Here is an 18,075-nt window from a genome sequence, read left to right as displayed (position 1 = left end):
CCTTATTTTTTATTAGTTTCTTGAGTACCTGTGCTGTGAAAAACTTTCTGGGTGCCTTTGAGAGCTCAGTGCTAGCAAGGGGACTGAGGTAGGGATGGGGACAGGGTAAGAGTACATGAGAGTCAAAACAACATCCTTACTAAGGCAAGTAGGTTTGAGTCTAACAGTTGCTGCACTTCCAGTAAATCATTGTTCTTACAAGTAAGGCTACTTCTAATTTGTCATATAATATAGTTATTTAATATATTTTTAAGTCATACATTATCAGTTAGAGTTTTAAGAGTATATGTTTACTGTATTTGGCACGGAGGAGATTCTTCTATTTCTTTTTTCATATGTGTTAGAATAGGTATTTTACTGAAAGAATACTAGTCTATGAAAAGTTAGACATTTTGGATAAAGACACTAAGAAGTGAACACTCATGCCGTAACTTTAAAATGAATTATGACTTATAAACTTTCAGCAGTGGTGTAAAGTGGTTGTTCAACCCTTTTGAAAGGCAGTTTAGCAAAGTTTGCTGAATATTTTCAATATTGGTACCTTTTGACCCGGCGTCTTAGAAGAACACTCCTTTGAGTGTGCTTTCTGATTTAAAAAAGCAGAAACCCCCAAATTCCATCAATAGGGAACCTATGTACACACACACACACACACACACATATATATACACACATACATTTATACATACAGGTGGGAAAAAAGTTAGAGATTATATACCAAAAGTGTGATAGTGGTTTTATTCAGTTGATATGATTATAGAGCACTTTCATTTTTAATGTTTTTTATTTCTTTAACATCTTAATCTGGTCTAACTTTGTATTACATTTGTTTGTAATCAGAAAGAAAGATATAAAAATGAAAATAATTGATGTTTTTGTGAATTCACAGTCCTGCTTAGTGAAAGAACAGCTCATTTTTGATCCTCACTCTTTCTTCTTTGTGACCTTTGTCAGGTGGATCTCTCCACCCACTGTGGGTTCATGGGTGGCCTTCAGCGCAATGGCAGCACCGGGCAGACAGCTCCTTACTATGCTACCTCGACTGTGGAAGTGATTTTTCACGTTTCCACTCGAATGCCGTCAGACTCAGATGATTCCCTCACCAAAAAGGTAAGGCATCTCCTCGGGCACCATTCTTAGCTGCCCTGGTTTGTTGGTGAGGTTCTCCTAGGACAGACAAATACAAAGGTAGAACGCATACTGAGATGGTTTCCTCTAAACTCTACTACCCTGAGATTAAGGTTTAGGGAAAGAAAGGGTCTTAAATGTTACTTTTGGATCTTCCCTCCGGTGAATATTACCTGATGGAAAATGACATTTTTGATCTCACAGATTGTCAAAGATTACAAAGTATGATAACCCTGTACTAGTGGGGCTCTGGGAAAGCAGGCCCCTCCGAGGCTTGCTACAGAGCGATTTGGCAGCATCTGTCAACTTAAGTGCAGGTGCACAGCTGCCCAGCCGCCCCACTGTTGCCCCTTACCTTTTATTCTTCAACTTGCTCTGTGGCCAGTTTTCCTTAGAATTCAAAGGAAACCTTATCCACCCCTGAGGAACCTCCCCCAGGGAACTTGGCCTTTACCTTCCAACCTGCAGGATGTTTGACTCGGGCGACCCTGTATTAAAAGTGAGGAGCGCCTTAAAAGAAAAGGCATTTGACTCTAGGAAGGAAACCTCTAATCGGATCTGCTTCTGTAAGCTTCCAGATGAGGAGAACATCTCAGAGCAACTGTGATTTGCAGTCACTTGGCCTGCTAGCAGGTGGGGAACCTAGAATTCCCACCTTTCTCTCTTTCTACCACATAAATGCAAGGGACTGAGGGCAGCACCTCACGTGCTGACTAAGGCTGGCCATTGGGGAGTCTACTATGGTGGTTATAGCCAGACCCCGGTGACAGGTGCAACAAGGATCAGATGTATATTCAGTTATTTCATCAGCCTGTGCCTCAGTTTTTCATCTATTAAGTGAGATAAAAAACACAACCTATGTTACAGGGTTGTTGAGTGAAGTAAATGAGATAATTCCTATGAAATTATGAAATTGCTTAGCACGGTGCCTGGGACGATGTCTCTGACCATCATCCCTCATTATTGCCCGTTGGTCTAATTGATTCTTTTTTTCCCCTGCCCCATTAGCCAGGTGCTTTATATTGGCAGATTGGCCTCACTGTACCTGCTTTATTTCTTTATTGCACGGTTTTGCTTTTTCACCACTGCAACCACAGATGTCTCGACTGTGTACAGGCATACCTTGTTTCATTGTGCAGCACTTTATTGCGCTTCACAACATTTTTTACAAATTGGATATTTGTGGCAACCCTTAAACAAGTCTATCGGCACCATTTTTCCAACAGCAGGTGCTCATTTGTGTGTCTGTCTCATTTTGTAATATTCACAGTGTTTCTAACTTTATTATTATTATTATTATCATCATCTCATATGGTGGTCTGTAATCAGTGATCTTTGATGTTGCTATCATAATTATTTTGGGACACCACAAACTGCCCATATAAGATGGCAAACTTAATTGATCCATGTTGGGTGTGTTCTGACTGCTTCACCCACCGGCCATTTAATAACCCCGTGTGGCCTCAAAGTATTCAAGTGAAAGGAAAAATTGGATGTCTCTCACTAGAAATCAAAAGCTAGGAACGATTAGAAGACATGTTGAAAGCTGAGATAGGCCAAAAGCTAGACCTCTTTAAACATTTACCCAAGTTTTGAACATAAAGGAAAAGTTTTTGAAGGAAATTAAAAGTGCTACTCCAGTGAACACATGAATAATAAGAAAATGAAATAGCTTGTTACTGATATGGAGAAAGTTTTAGTGGCCTGAACAGATCAAACCAGCCATAACATTCCCTTAAGCCAGAACCCAATCCAGAGCAAGACCCTACACTGTTCAATTTTATGAAGGCTGAGAGAGACGAGGAAGCTGCAGAAGAAAAGTTTGAAGCTTGTCAAGGTTGGTTCATGAAGTTTGAGGAAAGAAGCTGTCTCCATAAAATGAAAGTGCAAGGTGCAGGAGCAAGTGCTCATGGAGAAGCTGCAGCTTATCCAGAAGATCTAACTAAGATCTCTGATGGAGGTGGCTGCACTAAACAACAGATATTCAGCATAGTAAAAACAGCCTTCTATTGGAAGAAGGTGCTATCTAGCACTTTCATAACTAGAGAGGAAAAGTTAATGCTTGGTTTCAAAGCTTCAAAGGAACAGACTGAGTCTCTTGTTAGGGCTAATGCAGCTGGTGACTTTAAGTTGAAGCCAGTGCTCATTTACCATTCCCCAAATTCTAGGACCCTTAAACATTATGCTGAATCTACTCTTACCTGTGCTCTGTAAATGGAACAACAAAACGTCTGTTTAGAGCATGGTTTACTGAAGATTTGAAGCCCACTGTTGAGACCTACTACTCAGAATAAGAGATTTATTTCAGAGTATTACTGCTCATTGACAATGTACCTCATCACCCAAGAGCTCTGAAGGAGGCGTAATGTTGTTTTTCATGCCTGCTAACAAAATATCCATATTCTGCAACCCACAGATCAAGGAGTAATTTCAACTTTCAAGTCTTACTATTTAAGAACTTTCATAAGGCTATGGCTGCCATAGGTAGTGATTTCTCTGATGGATCTAGCAAAGAACATTGAAAACCTTCTGGAAATGATTCACCATTCTAGATGCCATTAGAAACATTCATGATTCATGGGAACAGATCAAGATATCAACATTCACAGGAGTTTGGATAAAGTAGAGTCCCACCCTCATGGATGACTTTAAAAGATTCAAGACTTCAATGAAGGAAGTCACTGCACATGTAGCAGAAATAGCAAGAGAATTAGAAGTGGAGACTGAAGATGTAGCTGAATTACTGCAATGTCATGATAAAATTTGACTGGATGACGAGTTGCTTCTTATGGATAAGCAAAGAAAGTGGGTTTCTTGAGAAGGAATCTGTTCTCAGTGACGGTGCTATGAACATTGTTGAAATGACAACAAAGGATTTAGAATATTCCATAAATTTAATTAGTAAAGCAGTGACAGGGTTTGAAGAGTATTACTCCAATTTCAAAAGAAGTTCTGCTGTGGGCAAAATGCTGTCAGACACCATCACATGCTACAGGAAATCTTTCATGAAAGGAAGAGTCAATCAATGTAGCAATTTCATTATCTTATTTTAAGAAATTGCCACAGCCACCCCAGCCTTTAGCAACCACCACCCTGATCAATCAGCAGCCAACAACATCAAGGGAAAACCCTGTACCAGCAAAAAAAGACTACAACTCACTGAAGGCTCAGATAATCATTAACATCTTTTAGCAATAGAATTTTTTTATTAATATATGTATGTTAAGAAATAATGCTATTGTGTATTTAATAGACTATAGTAAACATAAGTTTTAGGCATACTACTTTCCCAGTGCACACAAAAATTTGTGTGATTTGCTTTATTGCGATATTTGAAATATCTAAAAAACCTATTGCAGATATGTCTGGAACCAAGCGTATAATGTCTCTGAGGTGTGCCTCTATATGATGGGCAACAGTGCATGTGAAACATCAGAACTCGAGTCATAGCCCAATTACAGACGACTTTCATAGCGATCAAGTGTCTCAGATGTACAAAGCACAGTGTGCATTCAAAAACTCAGCAGCCTTTCCCTCTCCTGCCCCAGCATGCTATAATGACCTCCTGGGGGTGGCAGTACTACAGTCAGAAGCGCTGACCACGTGCTGGTTCCCACAGGTCTTGGAGGAGCTGCCTCAGTGTTGGGTTTTGATGGCTGCCCCTGGCTGTAGAGCTCTCAGCAATGGGAACTCTGCCCTCCAAGAGTTCACCAGGATCTCAGACTCTAGTGTAGCTTACCAGGATCCTAAGCTGGGCTGACACATCTTTTTTATTTGCAGTACATTGTAAATTATTTCTGCTTTGCAAATGTGTCACCATATTCTATACTTTTCTTATGACTGAGAATTATTTTGTTAAAAGATATAATTTTTAAAATATAAAATATTTTTTAAAATTATTTCTTAAGTAAAGTAGGACTGTTTTTTCTTTGTTGAGAAAAGACATGTTTTCTTGTTAAAATGCCAGGCTGTAAATAATGTTCCAAGACTTGGCCTGGTTGAAAGATTCCCTACTGTAATAATCAAAATTCAGCTGATACCTTTTGCAGCTCTAAGATTTAGCATCATTAGTGATAAACTCTCTTTATCAGATGTCTCACAGCTAGACTAAAAATCAGTCACAGTAACAGCAGCCCACAGTTCCTTGTCTTATTCTAACTAAATTGTCCCTAACAGCTTAAAAATGAGCTACAAAATTCTAAAGTGATTCATGCTCTCTTCTGCCCCCATCACGGGGGGACTTTTTCAATTCTGCAATCCGGTTGCAACCCCATACTGAACTCTTGATCCTTCACTGCAGAAATTTGTTAGCTCTAGCTAGATTAGATTTTTCACAGCTAATCTAACTGCTGTAGGGGTTTGCAGAGTGGGGACAGAGCTGTGCTATTGGATTTGTCCAATTCATTTGACTCCAGGACTATAATTGCACTTATGTCTTACAAGGCTTTTATAGCCTCAGGCTGGCCAGCCACATAAAAAACAAATTGGCAGTGATACAGTACGAGTGAAAAGGGATGAAAGGCCCACATTATCAGTCTCCAGGCAGCGCTGTTCTGGCAGGAAGTTTCTTGGTTAATTTACAAATAAAACTTAGATTTTAGGATGGGCACACTGTCAGCTGAACAATGGGGATGTCAGGCCTGACTGTTACTTAGTAAAAGTAGCAGCCGGGCCCACTGAGGAGCAGGAATTCTTCAATCAAACAGACGACTCCTTCTGGAGCCAGCTGGCGATGTAATGCAATTAGTCGAGAAAGGAGGTCAGCCTATTAGGTGTGTACCATGACCAGTGTCACCAGTGGCGTGCAGCCTGGCAGCAGCAACAGACAGAATGGCTTAGGCAAAGGGACTTTAAAACTCTGTTCGGATGAAAAGTTGTGGAGCCGGGATTGATTTCTTAAGACTTAAAATCTGAGCATTTGTTCTGAGCCTGATGAGTCTCCAGGCATTCTGGAGCTTGTTGTGCAGTTGAAGGAGTAGCTAACATAAACACCGGCTCCATTCCAGGAGACTCATCATTCTTCTCCAGTTACATAGGAACCAGATCAACTTGACTTGTATGCACTCACTGAACTCACTGGTGGGTTTCTAATTTGAGGGCCTCTAATCACAGTTCTTTAATATTCACAAAATTAGGTCTCTATGATGGACTCTTCTTTAAATTGGGCAACACTTTGAGGTGTCCAGAGTATTCTGTATGTTCTGATGTGGTTGACAGTTTGCCCAGATGAATTTTATTTATTTTACCTACCTGTTTTCTTATAGGCAAAAGAAGCCATATTTTTGCCCTTTACTCTGGATTTATCAGCCAGTTGTTCCCATGGCCTTAGCTTTTAGTTTTGTGATTTGGCTAATTAAACTGTGACGTATCCAGAAGTCTGAGTCACATGTCACTGAAAGCAGCTTTGAGATGATGAATATATCATCTCATTACCACACAAAAATAGCTTTTCCTTAGTGACAGAATTGCCACACTGGGAGGATGGGTCTATTAGTGTGAAACTACCCTCCCTTGCTGTAGTTCTGAGAATACAGATGTAAGTAAAATTAAGAGATACTTAGCCTATGTAATTGAGTAACCCAATTTAAAATGGAAAAGTAACTACAAAATTTCAATAATCACGGTATTACCTCACAGTTAATGTTTTGCAGCTAATACTTGTGGAGCAAAAGGAGCTGTCACAGATACTAGAGCACCCACATAGGGTGGTGGCAGCACGTTTGAGGGGTGTTTAGTAGGTGTTTCCATTCAGACATTTGTGCAAGCATTATACCAAGGGACCCAGAGCCACTCTGAAGCTGGCTGTCTTTGCAGGGTGAGGGCTGTAAGTGTGAACTCTGGGATAGCCCCAGTTCTCACAGTTGCCTTCTGCAGGTCTTAATTCCGCTTACAGTTCCAGTTAGATACTATTCATATTTCCCTGAGAACATACCTATATTAGGTTCTTGGTGATGCTGGCTACCATGTTTTTACTTCAAAAGGACTGAATTTTAGGAGTGTATTGTAATGTCTTTGCATGTTTTATTAAAAAGAAAAAGAAAAGCTGTAGCAAATATAGGAATGGAGAAATAGAAAGAGCTGTTCAGCACTACTAGGAGGCCCGGTGTTGTATTTTGTTTAAAACTATGTAAGGGGTTGGCTACACCTTTTGCCTGCTATTCTTTTACCTTTATATGGGAAGGGGGAAGGAAAAAAATGATGTACTGGGTAATTTTGCCATTAGAAAGTCATAGATACCATTAAATTGTTCTGGATCATCATGACTTGTGCTCAGCACCAGCAGTTGCATTTGTCTCAGAGCCCACATTCAAACACAGTTGAATCGTGCACCCCTCAGTATAGGTACAATGGTATAGGCACAGGTCACTTTTTAAATAATTGGCCGTACAGTCATTCCCAGAACTATGAGAGTGAAGAATAAACAGGCATTGGAGCAAATGAGCTTCCTTTTGTAGCCTTATAAATAGAAAAGAGGCTATGTTGGGGTCACCTGAGATTTTCTTTTTGTGGTCCAATAGTCTAAAGAAAATTGTATTTATGCTAACACGTTTTAAATACATAGTATTCCAGAACATCTTTTTAAAAAATACTTTAAGATAATACTAAAAATGTTAGATTTGACACATCTCTATTTTATTAAACTGCGTCTGAATTTAGTCATTTTTAATGTTCATCTGTTAGATAAGGAAGCAAGAAATACTTGTTCGTGGTGCTGGAGAGTAGATAAGGAAGCAAGAAATACTTGTTCGTGGTGCTGGAGAGCGTCCTCCTGCAGTTCCATGTGAGAGAACGAGAATCTCAAATTCCCAGAAGATGTCAGAGGACCTTACCAGCCTTTGTGGTTTCAGAACTTCAATTTTGGCCAACATTTTAATCTTTATAATCTAGTTTATTTTAGTCACACTTTGATTCTTTGTCACTTAAATGATTTCGTGTGCAGCTTTCTCCAGCTTGAGATGGTACAGTCATTGTGCAGGAGATTGATCAAGGGTGTTCTTACACCTGACAAAGCCTGGGCCTGAAAGAACTCTCAAGAGGTCTTGTTTTGGAGATCTTTCTAGTAAGGCCTCCTCAAAGAGGCCAGGAGTCTGTGATTTGCTTTTGTTCTTTGCAGACTCTTTGTGTATAAGATGATAAAACAAGTGGGCTACACTGCTAAGCAATGACAGTAAAGTAACTTTGGGTGCAGGCTTAGGTAGCTTTGAAACAATGAAAATGACCCTGAATTGGAAGCCCCAGTGCATGTCCCGGGCCTGCTCTGTCACTGCTGCTCATGCACCCTCGGGTAGGTGGTGCCTGCACCTTCCTGAGCGCCCATTTCTTTTTTGTACAATAAGATGAAGATGATGTCATCTACCTGAGAGAGTTAATGGGAAGATTAAATGAGACAATATGTGTGAACATGCCTTCTATACAGTAAGCACTCTTTAAATGCTAGGTAGGGGTATTCTTATCAGACTTAAGCAATAGTTATTCATTTCCTAAGCAAAGGTGATTTTATACGTCTATTTCTTAAAGGTTTGTCACAAATCTAGTTTCCTATACATTTGATACCAATTGTGTTGTAATGGCTTATGTTCTCTTATGTTCATATTCTTATGTTCATAGTAACCATTGAATTGAGAGTCTCATAAAGCACAACTGCAATGTGGAATAAAAGACGCATGCTGTTAATTGTTTAGAAACATATTCAGCAATACAAAGCATAGGACTCTGATGCAGGAGTAAAATTCCATTGGAAAATAAATTCTTACAAAGACCTCAGCCCCATCCAGCTGTAATGTGCCTGCGAAGCTTGCATGCCTTATCTTAGTACCAACGCACTAAGAAGATAGGCTGTGTTTTTATACACTTGTGCTTTTTAAAATCCTCACAGAAGAACATCAGTGGTGTAGTCTTTTTTGATAGTGAACTTTTTTTGGCCTTTGAGTTTTATAATTCAATTTGTAAGCCATGACCCCTCATAAACTGCTGTTATCACCCTGATTAATAAAGAGCCAATTTGCTTTTGCAGCTTCGTCACTTGGGGAATGACGAGGTCCATATTGTCTGGTCTGAACACTCCAGAGATTACCGCAGGGGTATTATCCCAACCGCCTTTGGAGATGTTTCAATCGTTATTTACCCAATGAAGAATCACATGTTCTTCATCGCGATAACGAAGAAACCTGAGGTACGTCGTTTTTATTGCATTGTTGTACTGACTCATAAAGCATTTGCCGTGTGATTCACTGTCATTGAAAATCAATGATACAAATATGTTAAAAGGGACTCTCATCCTGTTGTTGAATGTCTTACATGTATCTGAATTATGCATGCTTTATAGGAATTAAATATGAATTGGGATTTTCAAAGAATTTTTCATCATGAGCACAAAATTTTGTTATTGTATTACTATACTTCTTTGGAAATTATAATGTCAAATTTATTATTCTGTAAATGTTTTAAGTTTTCTAAATTTTGTACTTTTGAAAAATTGTAACTTGAAATTTTGGGTATGTTGATTAATAATAAGAGTTGAAGGAACCGCATATCACATCTAGCATTTTGTGGAGAACCGTGGGTATGGAATCCAAGCTTGCCTGGTGTACAGGCACTTGCCAGTCCTCTGACTATGCTAATGGGGTCAATCCTGCAGGATTGCAGTCATGTCCACGAAGAGGCTGGGCCTCTGGAGCATGGCCCATGTGATGAGTTTCAACTATTGGAGCACCTTGCTGCAGAATCAGTTCAGCCATGTCAATTGGTATTGATTATGGGAAGAGCTGGAACAATCCAATGATCTGTGTGCTGTGTACTAAATTGGCTGCAGTTTCGATCCTTGTCATACCTTTAGTGGTATTTTAGCCATGCTTTATATAGCAACTTGTTTTAGTTTTAGAATTACTAATAGAAGGGTGTTTTTAAAGTTCTTAAACATTAGCATATTAAGCCATCTCTCAAGAGGAATGACTTTGTGTTTTTCAGCTTGATAGTAAGTATAATCTTCATTTTCATTTCAAGTTGTTCTCCTGAAGGAGCTGAAAGTTACGCTTCTGAAAACTCTCTTTTAAAGCTTTGAAATAATAGACAACAGATTTATTGTTCATATTAGGATTTATGACCTAATCTAAAGGGTTAAAGTTGTGAGGATTAAATGAGCTAATAAATAGAAAATGCTTCAAACAGTGCATGGTGCAGAGTAAAAGCTACTTAAGCGTTAGCTATTATTCTTCTTCTTATTGTTGTTGTTGTTGTGTTGTTTGTTATTACTACTATGGAGAGAGAATACTTAATGAATTCCAAGTTTAACATGCTTATTATTCTCAGAGTAGATGCAGTGTGGGTCAACTCCTGAATTCATAAAAGTCCCATTCTGGCTGTTGCAAAGCCTGACATAAAGGGAACCCTCTTTTCTATTCAGGGAACGCAGATGCCAAAAGTCACTTCATATTAAATATTTGCATCATTTTTTATTCTGATGTCCATGTGCGTAAAGTTTTCGATTTTGTCTATGAAAATGTCTCTTAGTGCTAATATTTGTATTTGTCCATGAAGAACACTAGTTTAAAGAATTAAACTGAAAATTTTAATATAAGGGAACCAGTGAATTTTGTGTCTTGTAGCTTGCAAAAAGAGGAAACGTGTTTCTTTAATATTTAGTATGGATTAATTGGCTTTATTAGCTCATTTTCAACATGGGCCTCTAAAATGTCATTTAATGTCACCTTTATTTTTAAATAAAAAACATACAAGGCATTTTAATTCACTTTATAGAATCAAAAGTGATTTTTTAAAATGGTAGTACATTGATAATGCATGAATATAATTATTAACATACCTTGTAAACTTTCTTATAAAATGTTTGCACATTTTATGAATTTGGCTATAAATTCTAACAAGATGAATTGATTGAGCAAATCGCTTTCTTAATAGTTTAATTCAAAAAGCCTAAAGGGAAGAAGAGAATAATGGCCAACTGGAAATTTAGTATTATCCTTACATTTAAAGTACAAACCATTACAATGTAATAAAATTAATCCAGACATTTCCAGGGCAAGTGTGGCTGACCTTTTGTTCACCAACCACTGACCCCAGGGTGAATGCAAGAGGCTTGCGGAGGGAAAGTCTGTTTGTTTGGCTTCAGTCCCTGGTATTTAAATTGCATTCCCTAATCAAATGAAAAGGCTGTCCTCTCTATCAGGTTACAGAATCCATGGCAACATTTGGCCTTTTATATCCATAATGTTAGCCTTTTTGTTTGCATCTAAGTAGAGACACCTGGAGCAATGTTAACATTAACCGATTTAGCATTAATAGCTTCATTATATAAGAATTTCTGATCAGATAGCTGTTACTTTTGTTATATTGCTTCAGCTTGTATTGTTGTCATTTTTTATCTCCCTGCTTGGCAACCAGGCAATGATTTGCAAATTTTTTTTGTCTTGATTAATTAAGCAATATAATTATCAGTAACCGTGATGCAGTCTTTGCTCAACAAAGCTTCTGAGAGAAAACAATGGTAAGTCTGTTAGTATGAATGCATTCCACGCGTCCCAGATGCATGAGGATATTATGGACAATGAGGGGAAAGGCCGCCTGTGAGCGAGGACAAAGGGTGCCACGCAGACTCGACACACTGCACATACCGCCAGGGACATGCTGCGGGCTCCCTGGGACACAGACGCCTCGTTAGATTACAGCTAGTCAGCAGAGATTAATTCTCAGCCATTTGGTGCAATAATTTACCCATTCCCCAGCCTTTTAACTAGTGTTCCTTACTGTGGAAGGGAAGGCTTTGTACTCAAAAGGTTTATTTAACCTTGCCTACTTTTAGGGATCTCCACCAAAATCATTAATTTTTTCTTAGAAATTGTAATGACGCAGCTGCTTGAAGTTAAGGAATATTCCTTTTGAAGGACAGGATATGCATAAGTTTCCAAAATTGTAGGTAGAGTCAAAGGCATTCTTCTAGCACCTGTATATTTCATCCGAGTATAGTATGACTCTATGGTCTAAGTACATTTATTTTACTGTTCTCTGGGCAGCCATGCTTCTCTAAGAATAATTTTAATCCTTTTTTGGGAGAGGAAAAAAAAAAAAACCTCATCAGTACACAAAAGTCTTGCTCATTGGATAGAGTCATGCATATTCAAAGTGTACTTTCATTCACTCGGCCTCATTAATAGCGTATGTAATAATGTAGGGCTATTTGTAATACAAGCTTACAGGCAGCATTGCTTCCAAGTCCTTTGAAATTTAGCATATTTCGCTTTTTCATTCCATACACCTCCCTTAAATATACAAATTATGTGCCTGGCAGAATCCGCCTCCTCTTAATAATACACAGCATTTGTGAAATGGTATGTTGAAGAAGTGTGGGTGTGCTTGTGTGAACGCATAAAACCCTCTCATCTGAGAGGGCCTGTTCACTTCTTGAGCTTTGTATTGAACTTCTTTTTTCATTTAAAAAAAAAAAAAAATCAGTGTGCTTAGCAGCATCATTCCATTGTTGAATTACTTTCAAAATAAGTCCATCTCCATAAACATTGACACAATCGTTCTTTGGTCATAGAAAAGAAATGTGTTATTGTTAGACTTATGTTTTTTCCAGCTTTTATTACTAAGTCAGCAGTCAAGGAAAGACTTGCATATAGAGTAGAAAGTGAGTGATTCAAGGGGTTTGTTAAAATGCCCGAGTTGTTCTTCAGAAAAGTGATTCATAGAGCCTCCACACTGCAGTGAGTACCCACACTGCTTTCCCTCCCTTTCAGTATCTGGAAAGTAACACTGGTGTTCAAAGTGTTTGCCTTTAGAAATTTGCAAAGGTAAGTTTTAGTGGTTTTGGCATGTTTGTTTCCAGGCATAGTAGTGACTGACTGGTGACCGGTTGACCAGAGGGTAGATGTTGAGAAGCAGCCTTGAGCAGGAGCAGTTGAGACAAGAGGAAGTTTTGGTGAAGAGTCCTCCTCTTCACCTCAACCAGAGTGTCCCTTTTGTAAATGGAAAACATGCTAAAAGTCCTCTGAATTCTGCTTACTCAGCCCTGGTACACATGGGCATGGAAAAAAAAATGATAGTGATTCAATGATTTCTGAAAAGCATAGGAAGGAAAGTAGTAAGACAGGAGATGGGACCCCAGAGTTATGGTTCTAAGCCTACCGCAAGATGGTAGATGTCTTGGGCAGATCTTTCCATTTCTTTGAACCTTAGCTTCCTCAGCTGTGAAATGCTGGTTGAGAATCAAGGCTTCTCTGTAGTCCTTAAAGGGATTCTAAATACCTTTTTTTTTTTTTTTTGGATCCTTTTGTTCCTAGCTGCCCGTACCTTTCCTTAAGTTGTCCTGACTATCCCCAGAGCTTCATGGAAGTAATCGCTGGCTCTCTTGAAGGTTCAGCAGCTGTTGTGAGTGAGTGAGTGAGAGTGTGTGTGTGTGTGGGTGTGAGTGTGGGTGTGGGTGTGTGTGTGTGTGTTCGTTCATGTGTTCGTGTGTGTTCATGCATCCCTCTTCAGGGTAACATCTAGCCCAGGACCTGTACCTGGAGCAGGTGCCCAGAAATACTGGGAAAAGGCTGATGTGCCAGAATTTACAAGAGCATTTGCACATGGGAGGCTGAGAGGAGCCTAGGATTGGCAATGAGTTTGAAAAGAAGTCTTTTAAGCTTACTAGTGTGACCTCATGGTATAGGGAGAGTGTTTGACTTTGCAACATGGTTATGTAAATTTCTTTCTTTTCATTTTATATGTGCATGTTTTCTTAAATATTTATCCCAATCACAGCCAACTAACCTGTTTAAGATTAAATCATGCCCTTTAAAATGCTCTGGGAACTTCTCAGGGAAAATAAATTGTTAACCTTTGAATACACAAAGAATTATTTATTTAGAAAAGATCGTTGAAAATACCAAACAACCAGAATGTACTAAAATAGGTTATTAAATGGATTACTATGTTATGTTCTGTTTGGATAATTTATTATTATTGTTATTAGCATTATTTTTAGTAAAGGAATGACATTGAGAACTATGTGAAAAGGCATCTGTCATTTGCAGATGTTAAATTAAAATCAAATTTCTTCTCTAATTCATTGCCACTTCTAATTAGAGGAATTCCCTAGATACGAGGGATTTGTATTATTCCTTTTGTCCAGTTTTTGAAAGACTGAGTCACCCACGAACAGTTGCTGAAGAATACTAAAGAACGTTTATTTATACAATAAGCCTTGATACAGATGGAAGAAAATCTATAGCCGACTATTATTAGCTCTTAGCCGCTGTTTTATCTTTCACAACAATTTGGCTTTTGAGAATTTCTTCTCAACTGATTTTCCTCAGAAGTTGACGTTATTTCACCTTTTTTAAGTTGGTCTTTGCATATACATCTTCTTCTTATTTGCTTTATCTTCTCTCCTTTGGCCAGCCAGAGAGCCAGCCTGTGTAAATGCATACCAAATGGCAAATGGTAGTGTAAGAAAGCAAGGCAGCTCTCATTCTTTGCCTCTGAGCTACTCAGTAGGAAGGGCCTTTTGACTCAAGAGACAGCAGGTTCCCCAGACCCCTCGGCATTCAACTGCCTAGGTTCCTGCACACAGGTGCACACAGTGTCAGCCACTCAGCCCAGCAAGGAGGATGGGTGTCTGGAACACACAGAACTTCTCTGTGAAAAGGAAAGAGCACTCATTGCCCCAGAATCAGAGAATTTATCTTTACAGTAGTAGTTTCTGTGCAACACTTGAAACGTATTAGTTTGTTGTTGTTGGGTTTTTTCCTTTTTTTTTTTTTTTCATTATTACTTTCATTACAACTCCACCTCGCCAGTTACTGGACTGCTTTTAGTATAAGCCATAAGAGGAAGTACACTTATATTTTTTATGCAGAATATTTTTTAAATAAACTCTTTGAAGTGTGGTGTTACTAAAGATAGATGGAAGAAAGGGTTATTCTTTCTTATTATTTCTTATTTGTACCTACTCTTAGACTATGAATAGGTCCTTGATTTTCCTCTTTGGAACTGAAATGCCTGTGTTTTCTACCAGTACTATCTTAGAGGGAAAGCTCATTATTAGTCATCACTAGTAGAACTAACAGTCTCATCCTTCTTTGCTCCCATTTGAATTCTCACAGGCCCAACTGCTTCCTCTGTGCTGTAGATACTGATATCAAAATAGCTTTGCCCAATCTTTGCAGTTTTTAGATCTTTGTGTTTTAATTGTGGAACATTTTTCTCAAACCCACCAAACAGAACTGTGGAAGTAGAAGAAGGTTACTCAGGACCCCAAGGCCACTCCCTTCACCCTTCCCCTGGCCTTTCATGCATCTCCATGAAGCAAAAGACAGATGGTCACGAGAGGCCTTATTCTAGAAATGTCGAAAGGGGCAACAGATTTGGTTAATGCCCAGCAATCAGTCCCTTGGGAACAGGAGTGCTTCATTCAGTCAAGCAAGCAACATCTATCCGTTGAGGCTGCTTCATGCCAGATACTGTGTCTAGGGTTGGGGGTCCCACTCTCCTGGAATCTAAATTTTAGTAAGGGAGATGGCCACTAAATAAGTAAATAAATGGTTGAGCCGAGACTCTTTTATAGGAGTGGGTGTTTCAAAGAAAGTAAAGCAGAGTGATAGAATGGGCAGGAAGAAGGATGCTTTAATTCAGATAGGGAGATGTCTGGTTTCCAGTCAGCATGGAGGAAGCTTGGTAGTCATCACTGCCATCCTCACAGTGAAGGTAAGTTTTAGTGGTTTGGGCATGTTTGTTTCCAGGCATAGTAGTGACTGGCTGGTGACCGGTTGACCAAAGGGTAGATGTTTAGAAGCAGCCTTGAGCAGGAGCAGTTGAGACAAGAGAGACTGTATCAGGCAGATATAGAGAATCACAGCTTATCAGAACAGAAGCCCAGTAGCAGAAACCTCTGGGAAACCAATACCACAATAGGAATACTTAAATTATAATTCACCCATTGCAGGAGGCTTAGTGTGGACAAATCTGAGAGTTAAATAGAGTCAAGTGGGGCTGGCTTGTAATCCCTCACACTTTTGTGAGTTTTACCTCTAGGATACCTACCAGGTTCTCACAGTAAAAACTGGAGGAAAATCCCCTCTTTGGCAGAAAAAGGGAGAAAGCAGCCATTTGGAAATACAGTTGACCTTTCAGCAACGTGGGTTTGAACTCTGTGGGTCCTCTTACACATGGATTTTTTCTCAACCAAACACAGATGGAAAATATACAGTATTTGTGGGAAACGAAACCCATGTAAATGGAGGGCTGACTTTTGGTATTTGTGGGCCAATTGCAGGAATTAAGTATGCTTGGATTTTGGCATGCACAGGGGTGGGGCATTGGTTCTGGAACCGGTCCCCCTCATATACCTAGGGATGACTGTATACCCAAAGTATGTTGTTCTTCTTAACAAAGTCTGCCCTCAAGAGAAACTTTTTTTTTTTTTTTTTTTTTTTTTTTTGAGACCAAGTCTGGCTGCCACCCAGGCTAGAGTGCAGTGGCACAATCTCAGCTCACTGCAACCTCTGCCTCCAGGGCTCAAGCAATCCTCACACTTCAGCCTCCGGAGTAGCTGGGACTAAAGGCATATGCCACCATACCTGGCCAAGTTTTGTATTTTTTTGGAGAAACGGGATTTCACCGTGTTGCCCAGGCTGGTCTCAAACTCCTGAACTCAAGTGATCCACTCACCTTGGCCTCCCAAAAGTACTGAGATTACAGACATGAGCCACTGTTCCCAGCCAAGAGAAACTATTTTAACACAGCCTGTCTGGCCTGGGGGAAGGGAAACACTTAACACGAGCTCCCTTTAGTCTTCCTGTCTCATCTAAGTTGGGATTGGAAGGAGACAAGAAAACAAAACTGAGAAGCACTTTTGAAGGTCACAGTCCAGGGGCACAGGCTCAGTGAAGGACTGAGACGTAATGCTAGGACTATAGAATGCTTCCTCTTCTCCATACACAACTACCATGTCAGGAGGGCTTTTGTATAGTAACAGGGAGTGCAGCTGAAAGAACTGCACATCCTAGATCTCATTCAAGAAAAGTTACGTAAAAAAGCCTAGAAATAACATGAGCGGTGAAAGCAAGGTCATCCAAAGAAATTTTAACATCTGACATGTACAGCTATAGAAAACAAAAAGCATGGCCTTTTAGCCAATTAACCATAAAACCCCACATTTGAGGCCTGATTACTTCAGTTCATTTTACCCAATACATCATATCCAGCTTTGAACAAAAAATACAAGGCATACTAAAAGACAAAATAAACAATTCTAAGAGACAAAGCAGGCATCAAAACCAGACTCAAACATGGCAGAGATTTTAGACTAATCAGATTGACAATTTAAAATAACTATGATTAATATGCTAAGGATACTAATGGAAAAAGTGGACAGCATACAAGAAGAGATGGCTAATGTAAGTAGAGAGATAGGCACTCCAAGAAGTAATTAAAATGAAATGCTACAAACCAAAAACCCTGTGACAGAAACAAAGAATGCTTGATGGGCTCATGAGTAAACTGGGCATGGTCAAGGAGAGGAATTGTGAGCCTGAGGATGTGTCAGTAGAAACTGTGAAACTGGAATGCAGAGGGGAGAAAAGGTTGAAAAACATCTGAACAGAACTTCCGAGACCTGTGTGACAATCACAGAAGATGTAATGACATGTAATGAGAATACAAGGAAGAGAAAGGAGAAGAAATTTTGGAAATTGTCATGGCTGAGAATTTTTCAAAATTAATGACAGATCCAGGAAGCACCAGGAACACTAAGCAGAATAAATATCAAAGTGTCTACACCTAGGCACATACAAAGCACAGAAAACCAAAAACAAAGAGAAAATCTTGAAAGGAGCCAGAGGGCTCCTATGCTGGCACCAGTAGCTACAGAGGAGCAAGGGTAATAAATAGGGCTTCTCTTCAGAAAGCGAGCAATCAGGAAGAGAGTGGCATAATATGTTTAAAGTGTTG

General features: G+C 39.3%; 1 protein-coding gene across 4 annotated transcripts in view; it reads left to right on the top strand.

Moving 5' to 3' along the window:
• RALGAPA2 (Ral GTPase activating protein catalytic subunit alpha 2) overlaps positions 1-18,075 on the top strand; it is a 328,251-nt gene that overhangs the window by 206,784 nt on the left and 103,392 nt on the right. For all 4 annotated transcript variants that reach the window (XM_007961465.3, XM_037993998.2, XM_073008650.1 and 1 more), the window contains 2 exons: positions 955-1,110; positions 9,143-9,301. In XM_007961465.3, coding sequence (XP_007959656.3) covers positions 955-1,110; positions 9,143-9,301 — 315 coding nt within the window. The remainder of the gene's footprint in view (positions 1-954; positions 1,111-9,142; positions 9,302-18,075) is intronic.

Source organism: Chlorocebus sabaeus, chromosome 2 (genome assembly GCF_047675955.1).
Source record: "Chlorocebus sabaeus isolate Y175 chromosome 2, mChlSab1.0.hap1, whole genome shotgun sequence".
Lineage (NCBI taxonomy): Eukaryota > Metazoa > Chordata > Mammalia > Primates > Cercopithecidae > Chlorocebus > Chlorocebus sabaeus.
Note: the sequence above shows the minus strand (reverse complement) of the source record. Positions and strands in the feature narration are given on the sequence as shown.